A 25,817-nucleotide genomic window follows, 5' to 3' on the forward strand; every position below is an offset into this window, starting at 1 on the left:
ATTGTTTTAATTGATTGTTATTTATTTGAACCTACTGGCTTCCATTTGTATTTGATTGTTATATATTGATGTCACCTCCTCCATGCCACACTTGTATTTTGATTTAATTGTACGTCGCCCCGAGTCCCTTTGTGGAGAGGGGGCGACTGATAAATCGAAATAAATAAATAAATAAATAAATAAATAAATAAATAAATAAATAAATAAATAAATAAATAAATCTTGTAGAAATCAGCCATTCTCAGTCTGCAGAGCACTGGGAGAATAAGACTAAGTAAAAGATTTGTTTCTTTTCCATATTTGCTTTTTGGAACTCATTGATAATTCCTATTTATTTATTTATATTTCACATTTCGAAGCCACCCACCTCCCTAAGTCAGTTTGTTCTCTGTTTATAAACGGTGGCTTGTCCTATCAATGTTGGTGGGAGTATTCTTAGTGGTTAAAATATTGTTTGGTGCATTTCTTAATAAGAAAGGAAAGAGAGATGAAGATAAGTTAGCAGGAAGCAAGTAGATAGGATCATTTCATTACTTCAATGGTTAAAAAAACCCCAAAATTAACACATTATTTCAAAGTTTGGAAATTAATGAACAAAGAAATAATATTGGATATTATATTCTTAAATAATATTTAGATGAAGGACAGATCTTATGTGGATGTCAGACTTCTATCTGGAAAAGTAAGAATTAAAACTAAAATGCATGTAACGCCTATCTTTGCTTTTATTCACCGACTTGTGTGGATCACAAAACTGGGTTATAGGCCTGGGTTGTTATGATTTTCAACTGGTAAAATCGACCACCGGCTAACCCCACCCACCCCATGTTGAATGCTGCTTCTCTGTACTGCACGTTTTCCGGATGGGACTTAGAGGGAAATGGCGGCTCACAGCTGCTAAATTGCAGAAGAAACACTCTCTTTCCCAGCAAGATCAGCAGAGGAGAGAAGCAGTCGCTGCCCCGGAGAGCGGAGATGGAGTGGAGCAGGCCCCAAAAGGCTGGTCAGTTGTCCCTTGCCGCGTGGTGGAAGCCGTGCATGCACAGTAGCCATGTGCACATGCATGCGTAGAAGCCGCGCATGAGTGTATGAATGTGCGCTCACATTTTTGGTGAACCGGTTTTTAAGTGGGCTGAATCTTACCACTGGTTATAGAGTACATAATATTTAATATATCAAAGTCTGCCACATGTGAATCTTTTCTCTTCCTGCCTAAAAGACAAGGAGATCCTTTACTTACTTACATGGAATTATTATAGTTGGAAACGACACCTGGAGATTCTCCACGGGTGGGGCTTTTGAAACATGGGTTGTTCGTGTTACAAAAGATGCCCTGCAACCATGGCAGAGTTCCTGCAGAAGGCATTGCTTTATTTGGAAAGTGACCTTCATATAAGAAACAAACACATGGCATGAAACATTAGCATTGGTAATCAAAGCCACTTGCAGTGAAAATACTTTACTCATACAAACAATTTTTGCTTTGGGGGAATAAGATATAAACATATTCAAATTTGACTTAAACTGAAACTTAAATTTGATTTAGATAGCCGTGGCTTAACATTTCAGTTATGAAAAAGCTGAATACAGAAGTTAAGTCTGTAACTAGTGTGCAAAATTGCTGACACAAGCTCAGATGGGTAGAAATGGCTCAGCTTTTTGATGGGGTTGGAGTACTGACTGTTTCCCTCTTAGAAGAGCCAGACAAGCAAATACCCAGATGGGGATGAGTATAGATCTGTGATGGCAAACCTATGGCACGCGTGCCACAGGTGGCACATGGAGCCATTTCTGAGGGCATGTGAGGCATTGCCCTGTCAGCTCCAGTCCGCATGAGCATGCTGGCCAGCTGTTTTTCGACCTTGATTTTTGGCCGTTTTTCGCCCTGAAGCTTCCCTGAAGCCTCCGGAGGGCAAAAAACTGCCCAACGGGCAACCCAGAAGTCCATTCACGACTTCCGGCTTGCTTGTTGGGCCGTTGTTTGCCCTTCCCAGGCTCCTAGAAAGGCTCTGGAGCTGTGGGGGGGGGGGGGGAATGGACCTACAGGACCCATCGGAAGTTGGAAAACAGGCCATTTCCGTCCTCCGAGGGGGGGGTGGAGGCTGTTTTCACCCTCCCCAGGCTCCAGGAAAGTCATGCACACATGCACGGGGTGTGTCATGTACGCATGCGCAGGGGGCACAGCATGGGGGGAATTAAATTATGGGGTGGGCACACGTAATAGCGTGCACGCGTGTGCTTTTGGCACCCGAGGCAAAAAAGATTTGCCATAATTGGTATAGATGCTGTTGAATAACTTTGTTTTTTCAGGGCAAGATTCTTATTATCCATTCACCTGTACCCCATGTAAAGTTCAACATCCTATGCGTGCATAGTGGCTATCTCCCATTGAAGTAGACCTCAACTTACGACCATCACGGCGCCCAAAATTTCTACGCGAGAGAGTTCTTAGGTGACGTTTGGCCCATTTTATGACTTTCCTTGCCACAGTTGTTAAATGAATCACTGCAATTGTTAAGTTAGTAATATGTTTGTTAAGTGAATCTGGCTTCCCCATTGATTTTGCTTGTCAAAAGGTCACAAAAGGTGATCACATGACCCTGGAATATGACAATCGTCATGAATACGACTCAGTTGCCAAGCACCTGAATTTTGATCACATGAACATGGGGATGCCACAAGAGTCATATGTGTGAAAAACAGTCATAAGTCACTTTTTGGGGGGCCATTGTAACTTCAGAGAGTCACTAAATGAATGGTTGCAAGTCAAGGAACACCTGTATTAGAGTTGCAAAAAATATATATAGGAGATCATTAGACATCTCAAAGCAATATTTAAATTCTTTGTTGTACTCTGGTGATCGATCATTCAGAGCTTTTCAGTACAGATACGATAATTCTAATTTGTAAACTCTTTAGATTGTATGAGGGGTCCTTGGTGCTCTCTGAGCATGGTTGTTTTGTTGCAGGTGTTTAATTACCTACGATGTAATAACATCATCAAGACTATCATTCATTCTTCTCTACTCCAACTGATGGCAGTTTTGCAATCATAGATTGAGAAGAGTTTGTTTGATGCAAACATGCTGACCTGCTGTGATTTCATCATCACTGCTAAGCAAGTGGTTTTATCTCTTGCATTTTTTACTATAATAAGAGAGCTTGACTGTACATACATGAAGGTATCCTTTATTTATTTTTATTGGATTTACATGCAGAGCCCAAAAGGATACATGTGGTGCTTCCTCCAATTTTTCCTCCTAACAATAAATATGTGAATTAGATTGGACTGAGAGATAGTAACTTCCCCAAAGTTATCCCAGGAGGGTGGACTAGAACCCATATGTCCCTTACATTAGATCTCAATTATTTTATTTTAATCATTTTATCACCATAACAAGCCTGCGAGGAAGGTGGGGTTTAACTGCAACAGAATAATAGTTGCCTAATGTCTTTCCAGCCATTTCTTTGTAACTGCTGCTTTTTCAGCTAAAAGATTTTTTTTTCTTTAGTGTGTATTGGAAACACAAGGGCATGCATATACATGTATTAGGGGACTGGCTGTGTGTGGGGTGATTTCTGGGGTTTGCGTAACCTAGAGTAGCTGGAAGAGGGGCATTTCTGGAGCAATATAGTTTTTGCATTCCTCTGTTTATCTGCTGAAGAAAGAGCACAGATTGAGACTTCTACTTTTCTGTATCTTTTTCTCTGCATTGTGAGGAAAACAGGTTAAGATAAGCTTCAAATGGACTTGGAAAGAAGTGAGGAGTGAACCATGGCATGGCCAGGTTAAGACTGGAAGTAAAGTATGACCTAAATTGGGAATATCATTATGTTCGCATCTTCATGAATCCCCCAACAAATCAAGTAGGGAAATGCTTTCTGGATGATGTAATCTCCTATTCTTTTTCCATCTGCAGAGTCAAAGGCTGGTCAACCCTTGATCTCCCTTCCCCCTCAAATTTAAATTTGAGATTGAGAATAGCAGAGGCATTGATCTCCTACTTCCTTCTTAACTGACACTACCAGATTCTGTTCAACCAGTAGAAACCTAAACCCTCTGGATACCCGGTTACTTTTGATTTGACTTAAATTTCACCAACAAGGAGCCTATCCTTCCTTTAAAAAAAATGAATATAAATAACACTCTTACATTCATGTTTGTGGTAGACTGGAGTAACTTTCCTCAGCCATACCAAGACAAGAAATAAAGAAACCGGCCATAGAAGTTCAACCAGCAGACGAAGCTGGAAAGAAAACAACAACAACAATTAGATGCATCAATTCCATACAGTGTTTGAGAAATGGCATTCATTCCATCTGACTTAGGTTTACATCATCCAAGAAAAAGAGAACATGTCCAGCTTTTTGTTCTCCATGTTCTCTGTCTGGAAACCATAGCCTTAAAATCAAATATTGCTTGGTTTTTTAAATGTCTTATGTGGTATTTTATGTTGGACTGTTTTTACAATAGCAGTGATTTAAGCTTTCATGTTTTCAATGCTAAAATTTCCTACGTATTTCCAAATAAGTACGTGTAGGACAGTGATGGTGAATCTCTTGGGAGTGGCATGTCAAAAATTCAGAAAATGCCTAACTTGATTCTACCAGTGTATCACCCCCACCCCACCCAAAAAGAAACAATTCTCTGTCTCTTCCCCCCTCCCAGTTTAGGCTGAACAGTGGCACTCAGGGGCAGCGACAAGGCTGGGCCTGAAGTAGAAACCTGGGCCTCAACTTTGGCCCTACTGCCACCCCACTGCTACTCAAAAAAGCCACCTTCTACCATCCCCCAAAGTACGCAAGCTGTGGGGAATGGTGCCATTGCCCTCAGCACTCCCCAGAATCTGTTGTGCGTTGCTTATATTCAGGTGATGTTCTTTTTCTATTAACCGGCCTCTGAGGCCTACCTGAGGTTGCTCTGGATTTCCTGAGGCCTTCGTTCTTGAAGTGACTTCAGAGAATCTCTGCAGCCTCTGAAAACCATGTGAAAGTATGGCCCGTTCTTCCACCATTTTCAGAGGCTCCAGAGGCCTTGCAAGAGTGTGACCCTCTCACGTGATTTCTGAAGGATACGGCAGCTGCCCACTCCCCATTCCTGCAAGGCCTCCACAGCCTCTGAAAATCATGTCTGCTTTCAAGAACACTGACAGTTGGGTGTGGGTGAATGCTGGCATGTCACTCAAAATGTTACGGCATGTCACCTTTGACATACGTGTCATAGGTTGGCCATCATTGGCATAGGACCACGTTGAGCATTCAGGGCATTTGCTCTCCAGTAACCATGAAATTGAAGACAGTGACAATAAACACGGATAGGACGGCACTATTCATGTTTGGTTCCTTCAGCATTCTGTGTTCCAGAGTTGAAAATGGGCGTTGGTTACTCACCTGATACGCCCCTTCTCCAAATGGTGGAGATATCATCCAGACATGGGGTATTCCAGCCAGTATCCAATCAGACTGGATCTACCAAATTGACATGTCCCACCATCTGTGCTAGCCTTTCCAGCTTAGATGAAGGAAGAATAATGTTAGACTGCTGTGTCACTTACAGATTAAAACGTGATCTCTCCTTATTGACATAAAAAACAAAAATTAGTCCGAACAAAACAGTCCTCGGGTGGGGCTGGATGATGTCTCCACCATTTGGAGAAGGGGCGTATCAGGTGAGTATCCAATGCCCATTCTCCCAGTAGGTGGAGACATCATCCAGACATGGGATATACCAAAGCCTAAGCTGTCCCATGGGAGAGAATGGAGTGAAGACTTAAGAATACTGTTGAGCCACCACCCGCTGCAATACGCGCCATCCGAAGGTTGCATCTGCCGACACATATCTGTCTATCCTGTAGTGGCGTATGAATGGTGTTGGTGTTGTCCACGTGGCAGCCCTGCAGATCTCCTCCAAGGGGGGCTGAGAGGACCAAGCAGTTGAAGTGGCAGCACTGCGTGTGGAGTGTGCAGTGATTTGTGGTGGAACCGGAAGAGATAAGGCGATATATGCCCTGGAAATAGCTGAGCAAACCGAACGTCCAATGTCTGTAGAAGAAGCGTTGGACCCGTTCTTACCTCCAGTTTGGAAACGTACAAAAAGAGATTCTGACCATCTGAATTCCGCAGTGTGCTTGATGTACACCCGCAAGGCCCGACGCACATCAAGACAGTGCCATTTGCATTCCATCCGATGTACTGGATTGGGACAAACGTCCGGAAGCACCAGTTCTTGTGCCCTATGAAATATGGAATTTACCTTTGGTACGAACGTAGGATCCAGATGGAGGACAACCCTGTCCGGGTGAAATATGCATAAGTCCTGTCTAGTAGACAATGCAGCAATATCAGAAACTCTTCTGGCCGTAGTGACTGCAACAAGAAATACAACCTTGATTGTCAGATGATACAGAGATGCTGAATACAGAGGTCCAAACAGACCCCCTGTTTATGCCTCCAAGACCTTGTCAATGTCCCAAGATGGAAATCTATGTATTGTAGGAGGCTTGAGATTGGTAGTGCCTCTCAGAAAACGGTGAATGAGAGGCTGATGCGAAAGTGGCTTGGAAGAATCTATGGACAGGACCGAAGACAACTCTGCCATCTGCTGACGTAGCATATTTGGGGACAGTCTCTTGTCAAGTCTCAACTGAAGGAACTGAAGAACATTAGGTATGGAGGCCTACAGTGGAAGAACTCCTTTTGTTTGACACCAGGAAGAGACAAACAAATCCAGAATTGGGTGACTGTACCTCTCCAAGAGTTGTCGGAAAATACTGTGATGAAGGCTCCATTCCGCCGGGTCAATGTTCATGACACTGAGGCTGTCTGCTTGCAGATTGTGAATGCCTGAGATATGTTCTGAGCGAATGGAAAGTAGATGTATCTCCGCCCATGCCACTAACTGAAATGATAAAGTCATTAGAGTCTTTGACCCCATTTCCCCCACCTGTTTATATGCACCTTTGTGGTGGTATTGTCTGTAAGGATTAGTACGTGCATATTGGTGATTAGTTCCCTGAAATGGCGTAGTGCGAGATACGCTGCTCGTAACTCTAACCAGTTTATGATGTTCTTTAGATCAGACTGGGACCAAAGCCCCTGAACTGCGTGATCTTGAATGTGAGCTCCCCACCCCAGAAGACTTGCGTCGGTGGTGAGGACCAGTCTTTGAGGATCCCTGAACAGGGTGCCCTGCGACAGAGCTGGAGACAGCCACCAACGTAGAGAATTCCTTACCTCCGGAGTGAGACATATACAAACTGTCGAACAGCTGCTGTCGGACTGCTGGTAGGGAAACAGAAGCCACCGTAAATGACGACTGTGGAAGCAAGCCCACGGCACAATGTGAAAACAAGACACTATCTTCCCTAGCAGTTGCGACAATTGTAGTAGCTGGACCTTGCGCCGCAGCCGTATATCTGTGATTAACCTGCGAATGCTCAATCTTCACTCCGGAGACAGAAAAACCTTCCCTATGGTCATTTCTATAACAGCCCCTAGATGTGTGAGGTGAGTGGTAGGATCTAAATGACTCTTTTGGGCATTGACCAGGAATCTGTGATTCTGACGTGCCTGCAGAGAGGTCTGAATGTCCCTGCAGGCCTGTTGTGTCATTCTGGACAATAAGATGATGTCGTCCAGGTAACAAAGAATGCAGATAGGCATGGCATACAGATGGGCTGCAAGAACCGCCAGGACTTTTGTGAAGACCCTCGGAGCCGAAAAGAGGCCAAAAGGGAGAGCCCGATATTGGAAGTGCTTTCCGGCGTAACAGAACTGGAGAAACTGCCTGTGGTTCTCCAGAATCGGGATATGGAGGTATGCTTCTGTGAGATCCACCGAGGAGAGGAGGTCGTTTGGGCGAACACTCTCCAAGATGGATTGCAGGGAATGCATCTTGAACCTCCGATAAATTACATAATAATTTAGACATTTGAGGTCGAGAATCGCTCTCCAACCCCCCGAAGACTTCGGCACTATGAAGAGATGGGAGTAAAACCCTCGTCCCAGTTGGTTGGAGTTCATCTCCTCTATGGCCTGAATCTGAAGGAGATGCTGGATAGCTTTTTCCACCAACCTTCTTTTGAGGGTGTCCTTGGAGACCGGACATGTGACGAAGTGCTGCGGGGAGATGGAGAGAAACTCCAGAGCCAATCTGAATCTGATGGTGCGGTGAATCCACGCATCGTTGGTGATGGCATCCCAACGATCTGCAAAGGCCGCCAAGTGACCTCCAATGGGAAGGGAACTCTTGCCTGACCTGTCATAGGTGGCAGATCCCTGCCTGGGGGGAGGCTGATGTTGTTGATGGGAGTAATTGAAACCCCCGTCCGTGTTCCGAAAGGGCTGCCTGCGAAAGAAAGAGGAAGATGATTTATTATCAGTCTTATGCGTAGCAGAAGGCAGAACCTTTCACTTATCTTTAGACTCCACCAGCATAGGTTCAAGTGAAGGCCCAAATAGATGATCCACAGAAAATGGTGCCAAAGCCAGTCTCCATTTAGCTCTGGCTTCCGCCTGCTCCTGTTTGAGCCACAAAAGACGTCGCGTGGACATAGAAGAAGCTATGGCCTTGGAGGCGAAGTGTGCTGCATCCAAGGAGGCATCCACAGAATATTCCATTGCAGCCTTAAGTTTTTTTAAGTCCTTGTGGGTTCTCCTTGGATGGAGGAAGCCTCTCTTATAGTTGCTTCAGCCAACGCAAAGCTGCCCTGTTAAAGAAAGAGGCAGAAGAAGAAGCCCACACTGCCCATGCAGACGCCTGATGCCCCTTGACCAAAGTCTGATCAAACCTTCTGTCCTCCGGGAGGAGGGCATCCTCAGATGCAGCTGTGGCAGTATTAGGAGCAGACAGCACCACTATCAGGGGGTCGATGGAAGGTACCTCCAGCAACTTAGCTAACTCCTGACTCACGTTATAAAGTTGCTTATCTAAAGCAGAAGGGAGAGGACCAGACCCTGGTGCAGCCCATTGGTTCTGGTCCAGAAAAAGCTTAGGTGAAGGGACCACATCCTTTTCCACCATAGGCCTGGAAAACAGAGGATCAGTCATGTCAGTCTTGTCCTGCTCCATTGTGACCAATGGCTTGGCTGCAGGAATGCCTTCTTGCCCTTAAAGAGAAGGGAGCGAAACAACACAGGTTTAAACAATCCTACCAATGAGGAAGGAGCAGGCGTGAGATCCTCATCATCAGAAAGGTCAGAATCCCTGGAGACTTGTTCCTCCACCTCTGAAACAGAAACCTGAGATAAAGAGTCATCAGGTACCCCCTGTGTGCTGGAAGGTTTAGCCTTCTTAGAAGAATGAGCTGCTTGTGAGGTGGAAGGCCCAGCAGCACGATGTTGCAGACCAGCAGCAATGCCTCTTTCTATGGCAGCTGCTATAATATCAGCCATGTCAGCCAGATAACAAGGATTCCCTTTTGGAGGAGGGGAACCAACATCCAGGTCAGGGGTGAGACTCCTTTCCCCTTCAGAATCATACTCATCAGGGACAACCACCGCATGCTCAGGTTGCAAGGGGGACGCAGGAGGAGAATGGTCACCATCTGTGTCCATGGACAGCTCTTCAGGGGGACTCTGGGCACTTGGAGAAGGAGTCACTGTGGCCTGAATAGACTCCTCACAGTGGCGAGACTTGGCTTTGGCCTTGCAAGGTCCTGAAGTAAGGGAACCATCCTGGGCCTTCTTATTCTGTGCCTAAACCTTGGCAGGCTTGGGAGGGACCTCCCTTACAGGGCCTGCCTTTTTTCTGGTTATCAATTCTGCAACCTCCGTAGGTGGTATAGAGGCAGGAGGAGAATCCTGAGGGGAATCAACAGGTAAAGTATCCGAAACCTTAGACGCCATTCTACTTACGACCTTGAATGGAGCTCTCAAAATGGCAGACAGAACTTTCGGTGATTCAAAATGGCTGCTGGCACTTTTTCCCGCCAAAAACCTCTTCCAAGATGGCCACCTGGAATCTTCGTGTCCTCTGAGGGACTATAAAGGTGAACCGACAATGCCAGTTATGTCGCCACACCTCCTGGTCGTCAGAGGCTGCAATCGCTCAGGCGATCAATGACAGCCGTATCCCTGACAAGGGAATTCGCTGCTTCACGACGACAATCCAGAGTGACACAATGGGGCGTCTGCGGCGGTGGCGGCTGACGACTCAGGAAAGGGAGGCTGCTGATCGTCAAAGCTGCAGCGGCAACTTGGAGCCGCAAGGATGCAAACGGCGAAACGGAGCTGAAAAACCTCCATGTAACAGCCAAGCAGCAAAGGCAGCAAACAGGCTGGAGAGAATAACTTGTGGGCCCAATTCCCTCAGAAGCCGTTAGGTACCGGGAATAAATCCCGAAACCTTGTCCCCAAGCACCAAATTTGAGAATTTAGAGTTTTATAATAGCCAATAAATCGAATCGAAACTTAAGTCAAATTAATACTACTTTTATCTAATAATCAATCGGAGAGATCACCAGACACAGCCAGTCCAATGGAAACGGACTGAGTCTAAGCTGGAGAGGCTAGCACAGAGGGCGGGACTTGTCAATTTGGTAGACCCAGTCCGATTGGATACTGGCTGGAATACCCCATGTCTGGATGATGTCTCTACCTACTGGGAGAATAACAATCTCATATTTTAAAATATTCTGCCATTAATTTTCAGAGTCGGGTGGCTTATTGGATTTGACTTAAAGGAAACCGAAGAAAGAGCATTAACATAGGCCTCAGGCTTTAATTTTCTCCACCCAACCCTTAGAAAAGCTTCAGGATGTTTGGACTGTGGGATGGAGGTGGGCATATATGTGGATTGATTGAAAAGATGGAAATGTGCAGGATAATAAAAGAGCAGAGTTTTCAACTTGCCTCTCAAAATTAGGTTTTTTTGGCTAATGTAAATTGTCATATTACAAATCCAATAGATCAGAACAGCTTCAGCAGTAGTTAAAGGTACTGTACTGACCAGTCTTATGTATGCCAAGAAAATATAACTAGCAAATTAGGTATTCCATTAGCTCCATCCCAATTTTAAACATGATTCTATCACTACTTTTTATTCAAAATTGAAGTGAGGTTTCACCGTAGCAACAAGGTGTATGAAATTGCATTGCCTCATGGCCTGTTTTAAAAGTGAATTGGTGAAATGCTGTATCTCTTAGGTATGGCCTCAGATGTGGGTGTATCCAAAAGTGTAATCCCAACCCTTTCCCCTCTGGTTTGCATCTGTAGCCATTATTTCTTTTCCAGGTAAGATTTGCCAGGTCCATCCTTCACTGCTTTGTTTACTGTTTAAATATTGTTATTGCTTTTAATCTGTTTAGTTTTATAGCTTAGATACAGTTTTATGTGTTGTTTTAACCTTGATTGGGAGCCATCCAGAAGATGGGCAGCTATATAAATAATATTTTGTCATTTAGTCATTTAGTCCAAAACATATGAATTATTTCCCTCCCCCCAAGCCACTTTTCTCTTCCTTTCCCCACAGTACAATAGACCACTGTAATGCACTTCCGCAAAGTATGAAATGTACAATAGATTGCAAATATCCAAATATCCAAAGACTTTGTCAATTTCATGATAAGTTTAATTCACTCAAATCCAAAGGTTTAATCTATAATCTTCAAATGGTCTGGTATGCTTTGGTCTAGAGACAATTGCATAACAAACTCCTGTTATTTGAAGAACCACAGCAGATGAAAAGATTTAAATCTTTGAACAGTTGCTTCCTGTAGGAAAAGTCCACTGGCTATTTTTATCTTCCAGCCCTGTGTTCTATTTGAGTCAGTGTATAACAGGGCATCAAGAGGAAATGAATCTCTCTAGATTTTTCTACACTGATGCATTGAAGTTGGCTAGGTTCAGTCTTCTTTCTGGGGAGGCCTTCTGTAACAAATTAATTTAGTACATCTGAACTATTCCAAACTTCAAATTAAAATATTTGATCAGAACAGATTAATCACAAAAGCACATCTCATTTTACCTTTAAAACATAGAGAATACAGGGAGTCCTCAGTTTACGACCACTATTGAGCATGAAATGTATGTTGCTAAGTGAGAAGTTTGTTAAGTGAGTTTTGCCTCACAACTTTTCTTGCCACATTTATTAAGTGAATCGCTGCAGTTGTTAAATTAGTAACACGATTGTTAAGTGAATCTGGTTTCCCCATTGACTTTGCTTGTCAGAAAGTTGCAGAAGGTGAGGACTTTACAACCATCATAAATGTGAGTCAGTGGTCAAGCATCCGAATGTAAATCACGTGACCATGGGGATACTGCAACCGTCATAAGTGTGAAAAAAGCTCGTGTCACTTTTTTCAGTGCCATTGTAACTTTGAAAGGTCTGTAAGTGGACTGTTGTAAGTCGAGGACAGTGGTGGGTTTCAAATTTTTTTAGAACCTCTTCTGTAGGTGTGGCCTGCTTTGTGGGAGTGGCCTGCCGGCCATGTGACCAGGTGGGAGTGGCTTGCCAGCCATGTGACTGGGTGGGTGTGGCCAACTTGTAAAATGTGGTGAAACTCACTTAACAATGCTCTTGCTTAGCAACCAAAATGTTGGCTCAGAATCTCTGGAATTTGAAGAATGCAAGTCTTAAAGCTGTCAAGTTACAAGACCCTTGCACCCCTAATCCTTTAGAAAAAAAAAACACCCCAGGGGTATTCAAACTTGACAGCTTTAAGACTTGTGGGCCTCAACTCCCAGAATTCCTCCTCTCGCTCTTCTTGCTGATGATGTGCGGACAAGCAGGGGGAGGAAGCTGGAACCGGTTCTAAATGGCACTGTAGATTTGTGGAACCTCTTCTGTAGAAGAGGTTAGAACTGGCAGAAACCCACCCCTGGTTGAGGACTACCTGTATAAAGGGTGTTTGAATTTAATTCTGTTTCTCTAAAAGAATTTGAAGCATACAAATCTGTTTTATTTTTTGTAGATATGCATTAAGTGCTTACTTTTTGCCGTTTTCGCAGTATCCAGTTTTTCCATAGAAGAAGTCTAACCTTTCTGAAGAAACTCATTCTGAAGCAGTGACCGCATCGCAAATTTGAAGACCAAAAATCATTTGAAGTCTGGAGGCCAAAAATATGTTGCTATTATCTTCTCACATAAGCCTCTGAATCCTACAAATAAATGAATTGATTAGCAGATATTCCTATGTGGGTATGAAGCTGCTGAACTGAAATTTTTATATAATTGTATATCTGTATCTAGACCCAGTCATAAAACTACAGGGTTTCAGAAGTGAGTTAGTCTTGATCTTTTATTCTGCCCCATGAATTTATGCTATATAGGGGGTGGGACTTTTTTTTTCATCTGCCAGATGACCCACCTGCCCTTCAGATGGATCAGATGAGCCACAGTGGTGCAGTGGTTAGAGTGCAGCACTGCAGGCTACTTCTGCTGCCTGCCGGCTGCCTGCAATTTGGCAGTTCAAACCTCACCAGGTTCAAGATTGACTCAGCCTTCCATCCTTCTGAGGTCAGTAAAAATGAGGACCTAGATTGTTGGGGGCAATATGCTGATTCTGTAAACCACTTAGAGAGGGCTGGAAAGCACTGTGAAGCAGTATATAAGTCTAAGTGCTATTGCTATCTCCTTGAACATCAGTTTGGGACCAGAAGATTGCCGAATAATCAAGTGGTTAGTAAGTTAACCTTTTATGTTACAGGTAGTTTTCATTATGCACTAGGAAGGCCACTTACAGATCAGCAAAAAAACAAAACAAAACCCAGCAATACAAATATGCATATATTTTGCAATAATATTTTACAGGTACAGTTATACATTTGGAGATATTTGGTATAATTGAAATAGAAATACGCTTATCTCACCTTGTGGGAATGACTATGGCTGAGTAACCATATCTGCTCCATCTGTTGTCAAGGTGCAAGTTGCTGATGGGCACATCACATGCTTTGCTTTCTTGATCCCTTTAAGGTCTTTAAATTGGACTGTTTAACGTTTGAAAGTGTGGCTCTTCAGATATTATGGGCCTGCAACTTCCTGTCCACTAAGATTGATGAAAGATGGAATCCAACAAAATTCAGAAGGCAAATGATTCTCCCTTCCTAAAATTTAGGGTATATTCAATCAGGGGGCTATCCTGTGTAAATAAATATATATATAACCATCATGATATATTCTGAATGTATCTCAGATGACTAGTTGGTGTAATGCAGGCATCCAAACAACAATACACTGATTTTCTAGGTAACCTCTAAGACTCCCAACTTGCATAAATCAATGTGAGTGTTTGGAGTAAAACTTGGCTTTGGTTGCACTTATCACATACTGGCAAATATATGTCGAAATGGATTGGTAATGTCCTTGCTGATACTTGGAAATTCTACATTTGCCATAGGTATGGCTGATTATCTAATTTACATTCTATCTCTATTATTAGGAAGTCTTATGTGAAAGCCTTGACTGACCGAAGCCATGATAAGCAGCAAAAAGTCATAGACTATGGTGACAACCATTATGTTGTTATGGATGTTTGTGACTTCTATGTAAGTGGAGTAAATTTTGAAGAGCCTGAAGGAATGGCTTGGGTTGGCTTGGGTAAGAGGAAGGGAAGGGAAGGGAAGGAAAGGATCAGAGGAGGTATTCAGCAGATTCTGACCAGTTCTGGAGAACCAGTAGCAGAAATTTTGAGTAATTTGAAGAACTGGTAAATACCACCTCTGACTGGCCCCACCCTCATCTATTCTCTGCCTCCCAAATCCCACTGATCAGGAGGAAAGGGGGATTTTGCAGTAACCTTCCACTGCCACACACATAGAACTGGTAGTAAACAAAATTGAATCCCATCATTGGAGAGGATGATTATAAACAAAGAGAAAGGGAAACAATAGATCTGAAAGTAAGTAAGATTCCTTAGGTTGGTGACTTTTGAATGTCATCCTCCAATGAATAGAAATAAAGGGAAAAAAATCAGAAATAAACTTTGTGAGTATATAAATGCAGGTATCTATTAAAACTCATTCATTGCTAGCAATATTTTTTTCATTTTTTAAAATCATAGCATTGCCAAACAATGAAACCATCATAATAATGGTGTAGCTGTTGTCCATCTATAGGGCTGTTACGTTTTTTTTCCTTTGAAATTCCCAAAGACAAATTGTAGATTAGACCATGAAAGAATGTATCCTCTTCCTGCACATCTTCCTAAGGATTGCATATCCAACAAAGAATAAATGCCACTTTTGAAATGTAGATCTAAACAAATTAGAACATAATCCTTGCATAATCCTCCACATGACCATTCAAAAGTAAATTCCACTCGGTGATATGGTATTTACTTCCAGTAAGTGAGCATGTAATTGCAATCATATAGGCTGCAATTTTATATACATTTACCTAGGGGTAATGCCTCTTGTATTCTATGCAATTCTAAATTGTTATACATAGGAATGCATTGTTAGCTAACTCAGAAGTAAAGATTATTTTAGAAAGCTGCTTTTATGACAAGCTGTTCCAACATCTGACTTGTGGATTACATTAAGTATAATCTTCTTAATTAAATTATAAATCCCATTTGAAGATATGAGAACTGACTTGTTGCTATTCTTAACTACTGTTGACTGTGTTTGTGACCTACTTTTGCTTTGGGTAGGGTTTCTACGATCAGGCCATGGATCTTTATAATTATCAAAATTGTAAACAAAAGAAAAAAGAAATGCTCTCCATTTAAATTCCAGATATTGGCTAATTATACAATGGTAGAGATCTTGGAAGTTGAAGGATGCTAACTATATTTTTGAAAGGGTGTAAAACATTAATTGTATTTATATGTGCAAACTTCCAAAATATTTACTGCAGCTATCACAATCCAACATGAGTTACATCTAAATAGGACCAGTTTGCAACATTAATTTTTAGACCCTGAGCATGAACTAAATCTATTCCAATAAATATACAGTACAGAGACTTTTTTCCCATCACTGGAGGAGTGGAAAGGTATTGTTATGATTCTTATGATTCTCCAGTTCATGCATCAGAAATATTATTCTGTTATATCTGTGCCCATGTTTTCTCTTTCCTGCTTAAAAGTTTGCTTTAATAGAACACTTGAGATTTATCAAAATCATAGTTTGCACCATATTGTAACCAGGATATTGTGGTGAGAAAAGAATTTTCCAGGTGAGGGCAAACTCAGATCCAAGCTGGGATTGCAATTCTCATTAGGTTTGTTCAATCCAGTTTGCCACCTCAGTAGCAAAGTTTGTTGCAATGAAAGAAATAACAAAACATGAGGGAAGGAAAGGGAGGAGAAGGAACGCACAAGCAAAATGCTTCCTGCTGATGCTCCAAACCAGTCAGTGAAGGGATCTGTTCCCTATTATTGTATATTAGTTTCCATTTTGAAATGATTATGTAGACCATGATTTGGCTAAAATAGTGGTGATGGGGAGTGAAGGATCTTATCAGAGTCATTCCTGCGTGCCATCTCTGTCTCTTAGCCAGAGATCCTACACATAGCAGGAATAACTGGACTTTAAAAAAAGCTGCATTGTTTGCACTGCTTTCATCCGTTCCCAACCTGATGTATTCCAGGTGCTAAAAGAGCCATTCAATAAAGAGAAACAGCACATGCGGAGAAAGTATATAAGTGTGTGCAGTCCGTACTGCCTAAAAATATGATTACGATATGTTCTGGGATTAGTTATGCTTAGGTTTTATTAGCAGTTCTCTAGGTGGTTAAAAATGCAATGTCTCCTTCACAAGAAAGATAATTTATGAGGCCCTAGCTAGAACAAAGTTTTATATTAGATTGGACAGCTGAAGCAACACCAGCAGCATACGTGACATTTATGAACTGGAATGTTAGAGTCATTTTGTTTTCATGACCTAAGGGCACTATTTGTTGATAGATAGCTATCCTTAAGATGTAGCTATACAGCCAAATATGCCTGAGGACATGTATATATGAAGCATATGTACGTACTCTTCATTTAGGAGAAGGATATACATTTTTAAATGATCGGCCACCATGATTAACACAGGTAAAGTTTCTCAACAGATAAGGTGTATTGGTACAGTCCATCTGTGTTTCTACGTCTGATATGACTTTACAAGATTTAAGTAAAGAAAAAAAATACTATAAGGCCTACTGGAGGTAAAAGAATATTGGGAATTGTTTTTTGTATTATTCACTTGATATTTTACTAGAAATAAATGTGCATTTGTAGAATTTCTAAACATTTCATAAGCTAGATAGGAAAATGTTGTAAAGGACTGGTGAGAAACATATTAATAAAATCAAAGATGAGATAATAAGTATAAGTAAGTATCATTTTCATTGTCATTGTACTTAAATACAACGAAATTGGTTTTAACCTCACTGGTGCAAAATTATAACAGAAATGAAAAAAGAAAGAAAAAGAAAAAAAACTAGCGTGTGCATGGAGTGATTGTGGTTGTATTTAAAAGTCTCATAAAGACAATTGTCTTATTGCAGTGCTATTTAGAATTACATTCCCAAAAAATCAAGAATTCTGTTGAAAAACATTTCTATAGAGAACTACGCCTCTATAGAATAGTCAGTTACCTCCAGACTATTATATACAATTGTTACCAATGGTGTCTCATATCTTGCATTTTAATTTATTCATTACATTGGTTTATGCAAGCATCATTTTACTTGGCTGCCAAAAAAAATCTTACAAATTGTTTTTGAAAAGGCTGTACCTTGCATTTACAATGATTATGTAATGCAAAATACAATGGCCTTGTTTTTATATAAATCATTGCAACTTAAGTAGAGATATCTTCGATTTCACTGCAGAATTATCTAGAGGTTTACAATTTCTAATGTTTGTACCCAAACATATTCAATCTGATACTTGCCACATTACAAAACCAGCAACATTCCCACACTAAGATTTTTTTTTAAAAGAGCAAAGGTTGCATCATTTAAGAATAACACTCAAAAAAATATTTGGCTTACCTCTTTTGCAATGGTATCTACCACAAAAACATTGCACGGCTATGAGAATTGAGAGAGTTTCTGAAAGGAAGTCCAACATGACCACAGAGGAATGCCTTATCTCAGGAACAGTGAACACTTATCAAAGCTCAGTTGTAAGGAGATTTTTTTTAATCCTTCAATTTAATGTGGGGCAGCTTTGTTTTCAGAATGTAAGCCCCATCGCATGAAGGGAAAATTCTGCATTTAATAGTCCTTGCAAGAAATTTATCAACTGATCTGAATGCCTGAAATGGTCAGAGTTCTTAAGTCCATAGCAAAATCAAGCAGACATTACACGTAATTGGCAACTTAAGGTTTTAACTAAATTCATGGAAATATTTGATGCTGCTGTCTATATTTCAATAATGTATAAATATTAGGATCTACTTACAGAATACAGAATAATAGAGTTGGAAGGGACCTTGGAGATCTTCTAGTCCAACCCCCTACTCAAGGAGACGATTCTATACCAGGGGTGTCAAACTCAATTTCATTTGAGGGCTGCATCAGCATTACAGTTGCCCACAAAGGGCCAGTTAAATGTAAGACTCTGATGACTCATAGTGGCCAGGTGGTGTGGCTTGGTGGGCCTGGCCAACTCGACGCCACTCACTGGGTGCGGCTGACTTGGGACGGCTGGGTCAGGACGGAACAAGTTGCACCTGCTAAATGGATGTGGGAACAACTCGGTGCCCCACAAGCTCGCCTCCCCAAACTGCTAGTAGCCATGTGTGTGGGAGGGAGGGAGGGAGGGAGAGGGAGAGAATGTTTTTCTCCCAATCCGAGACATCATTGGTGTCTCCCCGTGCAGTGCAGAGAATGACGCTGTTGCGTGTGGAAGTGTGGAGGACAAAGCTTGCAGGAAGCAGTTTTCTAAATTCACCTAACACTCTGAATCTACTTTTACAGCTCTACATGCTAAAATTATTACAAGCTTATTTATTGGCAAAATTATTGTGATTTTTAGCTGCATTTTCACAGTATTTTCCCTTTGAACAAACTATAATCGCGCACACGCTTCCACAATGACATAGGCTGGGGCATTTTATATAGCAAATGAGTCACTTTCTTTCTTTTCAAAGATGCATACTATAACCTTTAAAGCTGAGAGAAGTGCTTGTGCCGAAGCTGAATCAGCTGCCTTTACTCTAGCAATCGTTCCTGTTTCCTAGGGAAGTGGCTTAAAATCATCTGAACGACTCAGGAATGTTTCCCTCTTGCATCATGAAACCCCCAATCCTCATTTCAGGGTCTTTCACTACAACAGCTATTGCCGGAGTGCACTACCCACAAGGGTGGCAATGTGATGGTTTGGAAATAGGATCGTCCCTGGGCAGGGTTTCTAGTAGCCAGCAGATTGTCATTGACATCTTTGAATGGAGACATAAATATTTCCACTTTGGGGGTTCCCACGGGACACTGGGATTACACCCTGGATTACACCCCAGCCTTAGGGAAGAAGCCATACTTGTGGGCATGGTTTCCACCAGTCCTGAGCCTAGAAAGCGGCAACAAAAAGCATCTCCAGAGCCTGAGACTTCTTCTGGAGCCACTTCATGCTGCTCAGGGGTGGGTTGCTGCTGGTTCGTTGTGCGTGCGCAGTTGCCTGTAAATAGGTCTGTGCATGCGCAGAACATTAAAAATGCCAAAAACATGCCGCAGCAACCAGGAAACCGATGCAGAGGCGCCAGCCTGGGTCACTGCTGGTTCTGCGACCCAGGCCAACATTCCACTACCAGTTCAGCTGAACTGGTAGCAACCCACCTCTGATGCTGCTCCAACCAAAGTGCAGGGAAATGGGCGGCAGCGCCTGTTCCTGGTAGCTGGTGGTCCCGGCTCTGCTGCTCCTTGGCGGGGTAAAGTGGAGCAGAGTGAGGATGGGTGGGCAAAGCAACGGCAAGGGGTCAGCCCCTTGCTTTTTCCAGGGTGGCCCCACAGGCCTGATCTAACCACATTGCAGGCCGATGATGGCTCATGGGCCTTGAGTTTGAACTGTTTGTCCTATACCATTTCAGACAAATGGCTGTCCAGTCTCTTCTAAAAAGCCTCCAGTGATGAAGCCCCCACGTCTGAAGGTACGACGTTCCAATGGTTGATTGTTCTCATTTTAGGAAATTTCTCTTTAGTTCTAGGTTGCTTCTCTCCTTGATTAGTTTCCATCATTTCTTGTCGCCTTCTGGTGCTTTGGAAAAGAAGATTAATTCCCTCTTCTTTATGGCAGCACCTTAGATATTGCCACACTGCTCTCATGTCACCTCTAGTCCTTTTCTCTAGACTAGCCACACCCAATTCCTGTAACCATTCATGCTTTAGTCTCCAAGCCCCTAATCACCTTTGTTACTTTTGTTGCTCTTCTCTGAACTCTTTTCAAAGTCTCAACATCTTTTTTCTAATGTGGTGACCAAAACTGTAATGCATTATTCCAGATGTGGTCTTACTAATATTTTATAAAGCAGTACTAATACTTCTCGTGATCGTAACTCGGTCTCACTCTTTATGCAGCCAAGGATTACATTAGTTTTGGTTGTTGTGGCACACTGCTAGCTCAGCAGTTAAGTGATTGTCCACTAGGACTCCAAGAACTGTACTTGTATAATTGTTTTTTCTTGCCAGTGTAAAATCTTATTTTTCTCTATATTCCATTTCATTTTGTTGGATAGGACCCAGTGTTCGAGTCTGTCAAGATCCATTTGGATCCTGAGCCTATCTTCTGGAATGTTGGCTACTCCTGCCAGCTTATTGTCATCTACAAATTGGATGAGTTCCCCTCATCTAAGTCAATCTATTGCTTTGAATGTAATCACCATACCAATCTGACCAGCTGTGTTTTATCATGCCAGAAGTACTGAGCACAATATATAAATACAAATACTGTAAGTACTCTCATTCCTGTAGTAAACAATCTAGTGACAAAATTTAAATGGCTAATCAGTTAAGATCTTAATTTTGTTTAAGTTGCATGTACATTTTGACAATGCCACCAGATAATTATAGCCACCAGTAGGTAAACCATAGGAAAAAAGGTAAGAAATTGTAATAAAAAAAATAAAAACGTAAAAGAAAATATAGCCAAATGTAATTACAGCAGTCACTATACCACTCTATACCTGTCATTGCTATAACACACCTCCATCCATTGCCTTTTGTTCTTTAAGCTTCTCACTCCTACCTTTATGAGGATCTCATCAAGATAGTCCAATTACAATTTTCTTGGTTTACTTTTTCATCTTCCATTTTATATATTTTAGAGTTTGATTTTCATTCCTCCCTTCTTTATAACCAAACGTCAATGTACTTATTTTGTAGCGGTCACACAGTTTTACCTTCATTCAACCCCGTTCATTCTGAACCCCTCTCTTGTTTTATTATACCCAAATTCTAAAGGATCTCGTTCCCATGGCATTCAACTTAGTGTATTTTTCTTGATGCAGCTTTCACATCTCTGTAACAAACTGGGCAAAAGCACTCTCTGATTCATAGTGATTACTTCTTTTTATAAACATTCATTTATTGCAGCAAACCCCATACTACTTATTGCCTTTCTCCTGTCACTGCAGGTCTTAAAATTTCCACATTTATCCATCTTTAGTCAAATATTTTACAAAGTATACAGTTGCTCTAGTTTTTTTTAGCCATTTATATATAACTAGCAATCATTGATTCCATTTTCCCTTCCAGACACAATTCTATTGGTGCTTGATACTTTAATTTTCAGATTCATATTCCTTGCTGCATCAGATATATATTTCATATTTGCATTATTCAGTTGCCAGGCAAAAATGCAGCATTATCTACACGAAACGGTATTATACATCTATGTCTGCATCTAAAATACATCAAATCCTAGCACAATTATTCCTTAAGCATTGATCTGTTAATGCATAAATAAACAACAGGGTATTGTATAACTTTTGTCAAAATACTTTACTTCAGTCACTGGCCAATATTACATATGGTACATATGGTAACATAAAACAGGAATAAAGGATAAATGAAACAAAACGGAGTAAAAGAAGAACACAACCAGCATAGGTGAAACTTTGTTAATTCATTGTGAACACTGAGACTCTTAAACTACTTCAGGATAGAACATCATACAAGAAACAGATAAACAGGAAAGTGACACTTATTATTCCGGCTCCAAACAGTTTGCTGCATACTTTCTCAGCCAAGTTGACTATTAGTGTCAAATTATGCTTTCATATCCAGTATTTCTGTTTGTGACTTGAGACTGTTTGTTTCAGTGAACTAGAGAGCATTTAATTGTCCAGAGTAGAGAAAAAACTAAATACAGACACTTAGAGCAATGCTTCAAGCTTTGGTTTATTCTTAAATTAAGTATCTATATTTCATTCATACTCTGCAGTCTTAATAAACAATTTATTCTTGAATATGGACTCCTTTCACTGTTGCACTCCTAAGTAGGCTTTCATGAGAAAAAATACAATTGAACAAATGAAGTAGATTATAAGGTTTTTTGAGTGCACTTCATATTAGCTGCTCATACATTTGGAATGCATTTAAATACTCTCGAGAAAAATGAAATAATAATAATAACAATAAAAAATTAACTTCAATAGTCTTCACAGCTTTTTTCATTCAAATGTTTAAAAATGCCTGTACAGATATTTATAAAAATAATTTCAATATGGCACAAAGGTGAAATCCTCAAGAAAAAAAAACTATTCCAGAAGTTTTGAGTGCCTTACACAAAATGAGCTTCCCTGTGTTCCAGTTCTTGCATCCGCTTTGGCCTTAATCTCTGATAAGCGGGCTTCAAATTTGTAGGGGACATGGTTTCAACATTAGGTTTTGGTTGCTTTCTATGTTGGCTAGAGGAATCCAAAAAGCTGTGATCAAGGCCAGGATTCACACCTAGTCCTGGCATGTCGTTATGGATTATTGCTGCACAGCGTTTGGATGCAGAACTGTCATCATTTGGTTTGGCATTATTGTTGGATGGTGGTTTATAAAATGTTCCTCCTGGTGGTTGAAAACATCTTGGCTTTTTCAAACTACCAACAGGAGTCGAGACTGGGGAATGAGCTTCTCCTACAGGCTTTATAGTTGTGATCCGTCCTGTACATGGCTTACAAAGAAGTATGGCATTCACTGAATTATTAACAATGTTGCCAGATGGGTTTAAGGCACATGTATTTATAGATTCTTGTGTTAGGTTTTCATGGATACTGGTCATAATCTTTGCTGTTTTTGATGTCATGTCATACTGTTTATATTGCTTGTCCCAAGTCTTTTTCAGAGTTTGTGGGTCATAACAAGAGATTCTAGAGCCAGCATTAGCAGAGGGAAGTGACTGTGTCTCAGAAATGTCTTCAATAATAAGACTTTTCCCAAGCTTGTCTGGGTTCAGACTTGCATCCTGGAAGTTTTGTTCATTTAAAGCACAAGAAGGAAGCATTGATCCTAAAGGTAAACTCACAGGACGAAAAAATGGTTTGGACTTTTGACAGCGCATCTGAACTTTGGTTATATGACGTTTAGATCTTATCAACTGATCACTTTTAACACCATCAGTTTCAAAGTCATGCTTCCCATTGTCTTGATCTGAAACTGGAGTCGCTTTATTTTCTAGAAAGGAAAGAATGTTTCGAGTGTCATCAAAAGGTATTAATCTTGAATATTAACTAGAAAAGATATACATTTCAGATAATCACATTTCTTTCTTTGTGTCTCTTCTTACACTTTGTTTTATAACAATTATGCCTGAAAGACAGATCAGCCAACTCCAGAATCCAATTATATTTCTTGTATTTATTATGATTCATGTTCCTCAACTTAATTTAAGAAGGAAGGAATTCTCCTACAACTGTTTTGCAAGAAGCTTCCCATAATGGAATTTCATCCCTCCGATTTGTTTTTGCTAGTAGAATGAACACAAACATTTTATATTTGTTTTTTAACTTAAGCTTCTCCAACTTTGCATTCTTCAGATGGAATCACTTGTTGGGAATTTCAAGTGATTGAATTCCTAACATATCTGGACAGACAGCTCTCATTAGTTGAAAGTCAGGCTAATTGCAGAATTAACATAGTAAAACAACCCAAACGAAAGATTCTTACAACTAGACTCTACCTACATAAAGATGTTTTCATAATTCAAATTTAGCACTACATTGGTTAGGAACAATGTACAATAACCTACCATAAATATTAGAGAACTACAATATTTTAAATACTTTTACCTATTTCATCATTATGAAAAACTGAATATGATAATTAAGCTGGCAAAATTCAGACTGTAAAAGGACAAACAACAGACAGCATTTACAGACTTAGGGAACTCTCAGGCTCTGCAGATATCATGTTCAAGCACTATCTAGCAAACTGTAAGCCTGCATAAATTGTGCTGTTTGCCCAGCTAATCCCTATTCTGCTAGAGGAACAAGGTCAGTGAAGTGTGCTTTGTTACAGATTTAATCAGGGGCAGATTGTGACTTAATGGCAGGTAATCAATCAAATTTGAGCTATTTTTATTTATGCACAAGATTTTGTTTTAGTAATACAGGTAGTCCTCGACTTATGACCACATTAGAGCCTAAAATATTTGCTGCTAAGTGAGACATTTTAAGTGAGCTATGTCCGTTTTATGACCATTCTTGCCACAGTAGTTAAGTGAAATTGTTAAGTTAGTAACGTGGTTGTTAAGTGAATCAGGCTTCCCCATTGACTTTGCATGTGAGAAGGTCGCAAAATGGGATCACGTGACCCAAGGACACTGTAACTGTCATAAATAACTCAGTTGCCAAGCATCTGGATTTTAATCACATGACCATGGGGATGCTGCTACAGTTGTAAGTGTGAAAAATGGCCATAAGTCACTTTTTTCAGTGCCATTGTAATTTTGAACAGTCACTAAATGAACTGTTGCAAGTCGAGGACTACCTGAACCTAATATGACACAAATGGAGAACAGTTATTTTAAAAGCTATTACTACATATTTATGTGATTTTAAGTTGCAGATCTGTCAAAAATATTACCAACTGTAGCTAGAGTATGCAAAAATAAGCTATAGATGTAGCACTTGAGAATTAATTATAATGCACTTTTACCCTGAAATATTCTTTAAGTGTTAACTCAAGTTTCAAGTGACCTTTTAATCTTTAAAGATTTCCAATTACATGAACACCCTAAAAGTTGACATTTTTTCATCAATACTGGCACCAATTTAATCTAAACAAACAATTGCTTTAGCTTTTAAACATAGAATAATTCAACAGTAATAGGAATAATAACTGTATAAATATTCCATAGTTAATAAAACTAACCTGATTCTTTTATAGGAACGGTGTCATTTTCCAAAGCCAAGACAGGAGTAGATTCTGAAGGAGAATTTTGCTTGCCAAGACTGAGTTTTCTTTCAAGAGTACAGGTGGATTCTAAGATAAAAACCAGCAATGCAAGCATTTACTGTATATTTGCCCACAAAAATCTAATATAATGTGGAAGTCAACTATGGAGATTGTTAGGATGTGAATTGTAGAAAGCAGGTTCAAACTGAAACATAGTTAAGATTGAGCTACAGATGTACATTGAAGTACCCCCCTGTGTTGCCTCTGGAAAGAGTTGCATTGTCCCTGAAGGAAGAGGTCCACAAATGAGTTCCTCCTGGATTTGCAGTTGCAATTGCATCAACAGGTAGATTATGGCCAGGGGTGCCTTTGCCCAGCTTTGGCTGGTGTGCCAATGGTGGCCTTACTTCAGGTAAAATGATTTGATTACAGTGTGTCGTGCCCTCATCACTATTCATCTAGACTAACCCTAACCCTAACTTTAACCAAATGGGGCTACTATTGTTTTTCCTCAATCAGGTTGACTCCCTGGAATGGCCTTTTATATCACAAGTGGTT

General features: G+C 40.8%; 2 protein-coding genes and 1 long non-coding RNA gene across 3 annotated transcripts in view; 1 reads left to right on the plus strand and 2 right to left on the minus strand.

The window, feature by feature from the left end:
* Positions 1-12,996, minus strand: part of ABCA4 (ATP binding cassette subfamily A member 4) — a gene marked incomplete at its 5' end in the record, with an annotated part of 130,766 nt that extends 117,770 nt beyond the window's left edge. The window contains 3 exons of the mRNA XM_081946038.1: positions 1,245-1,386; positions 4,154-4,247; positions 12,931-12,996. Of these exons, the coding sequence (XP_081802164.1) occupies positions 1,245-1,386; positions 4,154-4,247; positions 12,931-12,996 (302 nt within the window). The remainder of the gene's footprint in view (positions 1-1,244; positions 1,387-4,153; positions 4,248-12,930) is intronic.
* Positions 220-13,046, plus strand: LOC309388623. Its single transcript, XR_014174822.1, has 3 exons — positions 220-274; positions 11,145-11,232; positions 12,912-13,046. It is a non-coding gene; the product is annotated as an uncharacterized lncRNA (long non-coding RNA).
* Positions 13,047-21,848: 8,802 nt separating this feature from the next.
* ARHGAP29 (Rho GTPase activating protein 29) overlaps positions 21,849-25,817 on the minus strand; it is a 48,235-nt gene continuing 44,266 nt past the window's right edge. Inside the window, exons 22-23 of the mRNA XM_081949156.1 lie at positions 25,236-25,346; positions 21,849-23,537 (exon numbers count right to left, since the gene is read on the minus strand). Coding sequence (XP_081805282.1) covers positions 22,654-23,537; positions 25,236-25,346 — 995 coding nt within the window. The 3' untranslated portion in view covers positions 21,849-22,653. The remainder of the gene's footprint in view (positions 23,538-25,235; positions 25,347-25,817) is intronic.

Source organism: Natrix helvetica, assembly GCF_964273705.1.
Source record: "Natrix helvetica genome assembly, chromosome: 3".
Classification (NCBI taxonomy): Eukaryota; Metazoa; Chordata; class Lepidosauria; order Squamata; family Natricidae; genus Natrix; species Natrix helvetica.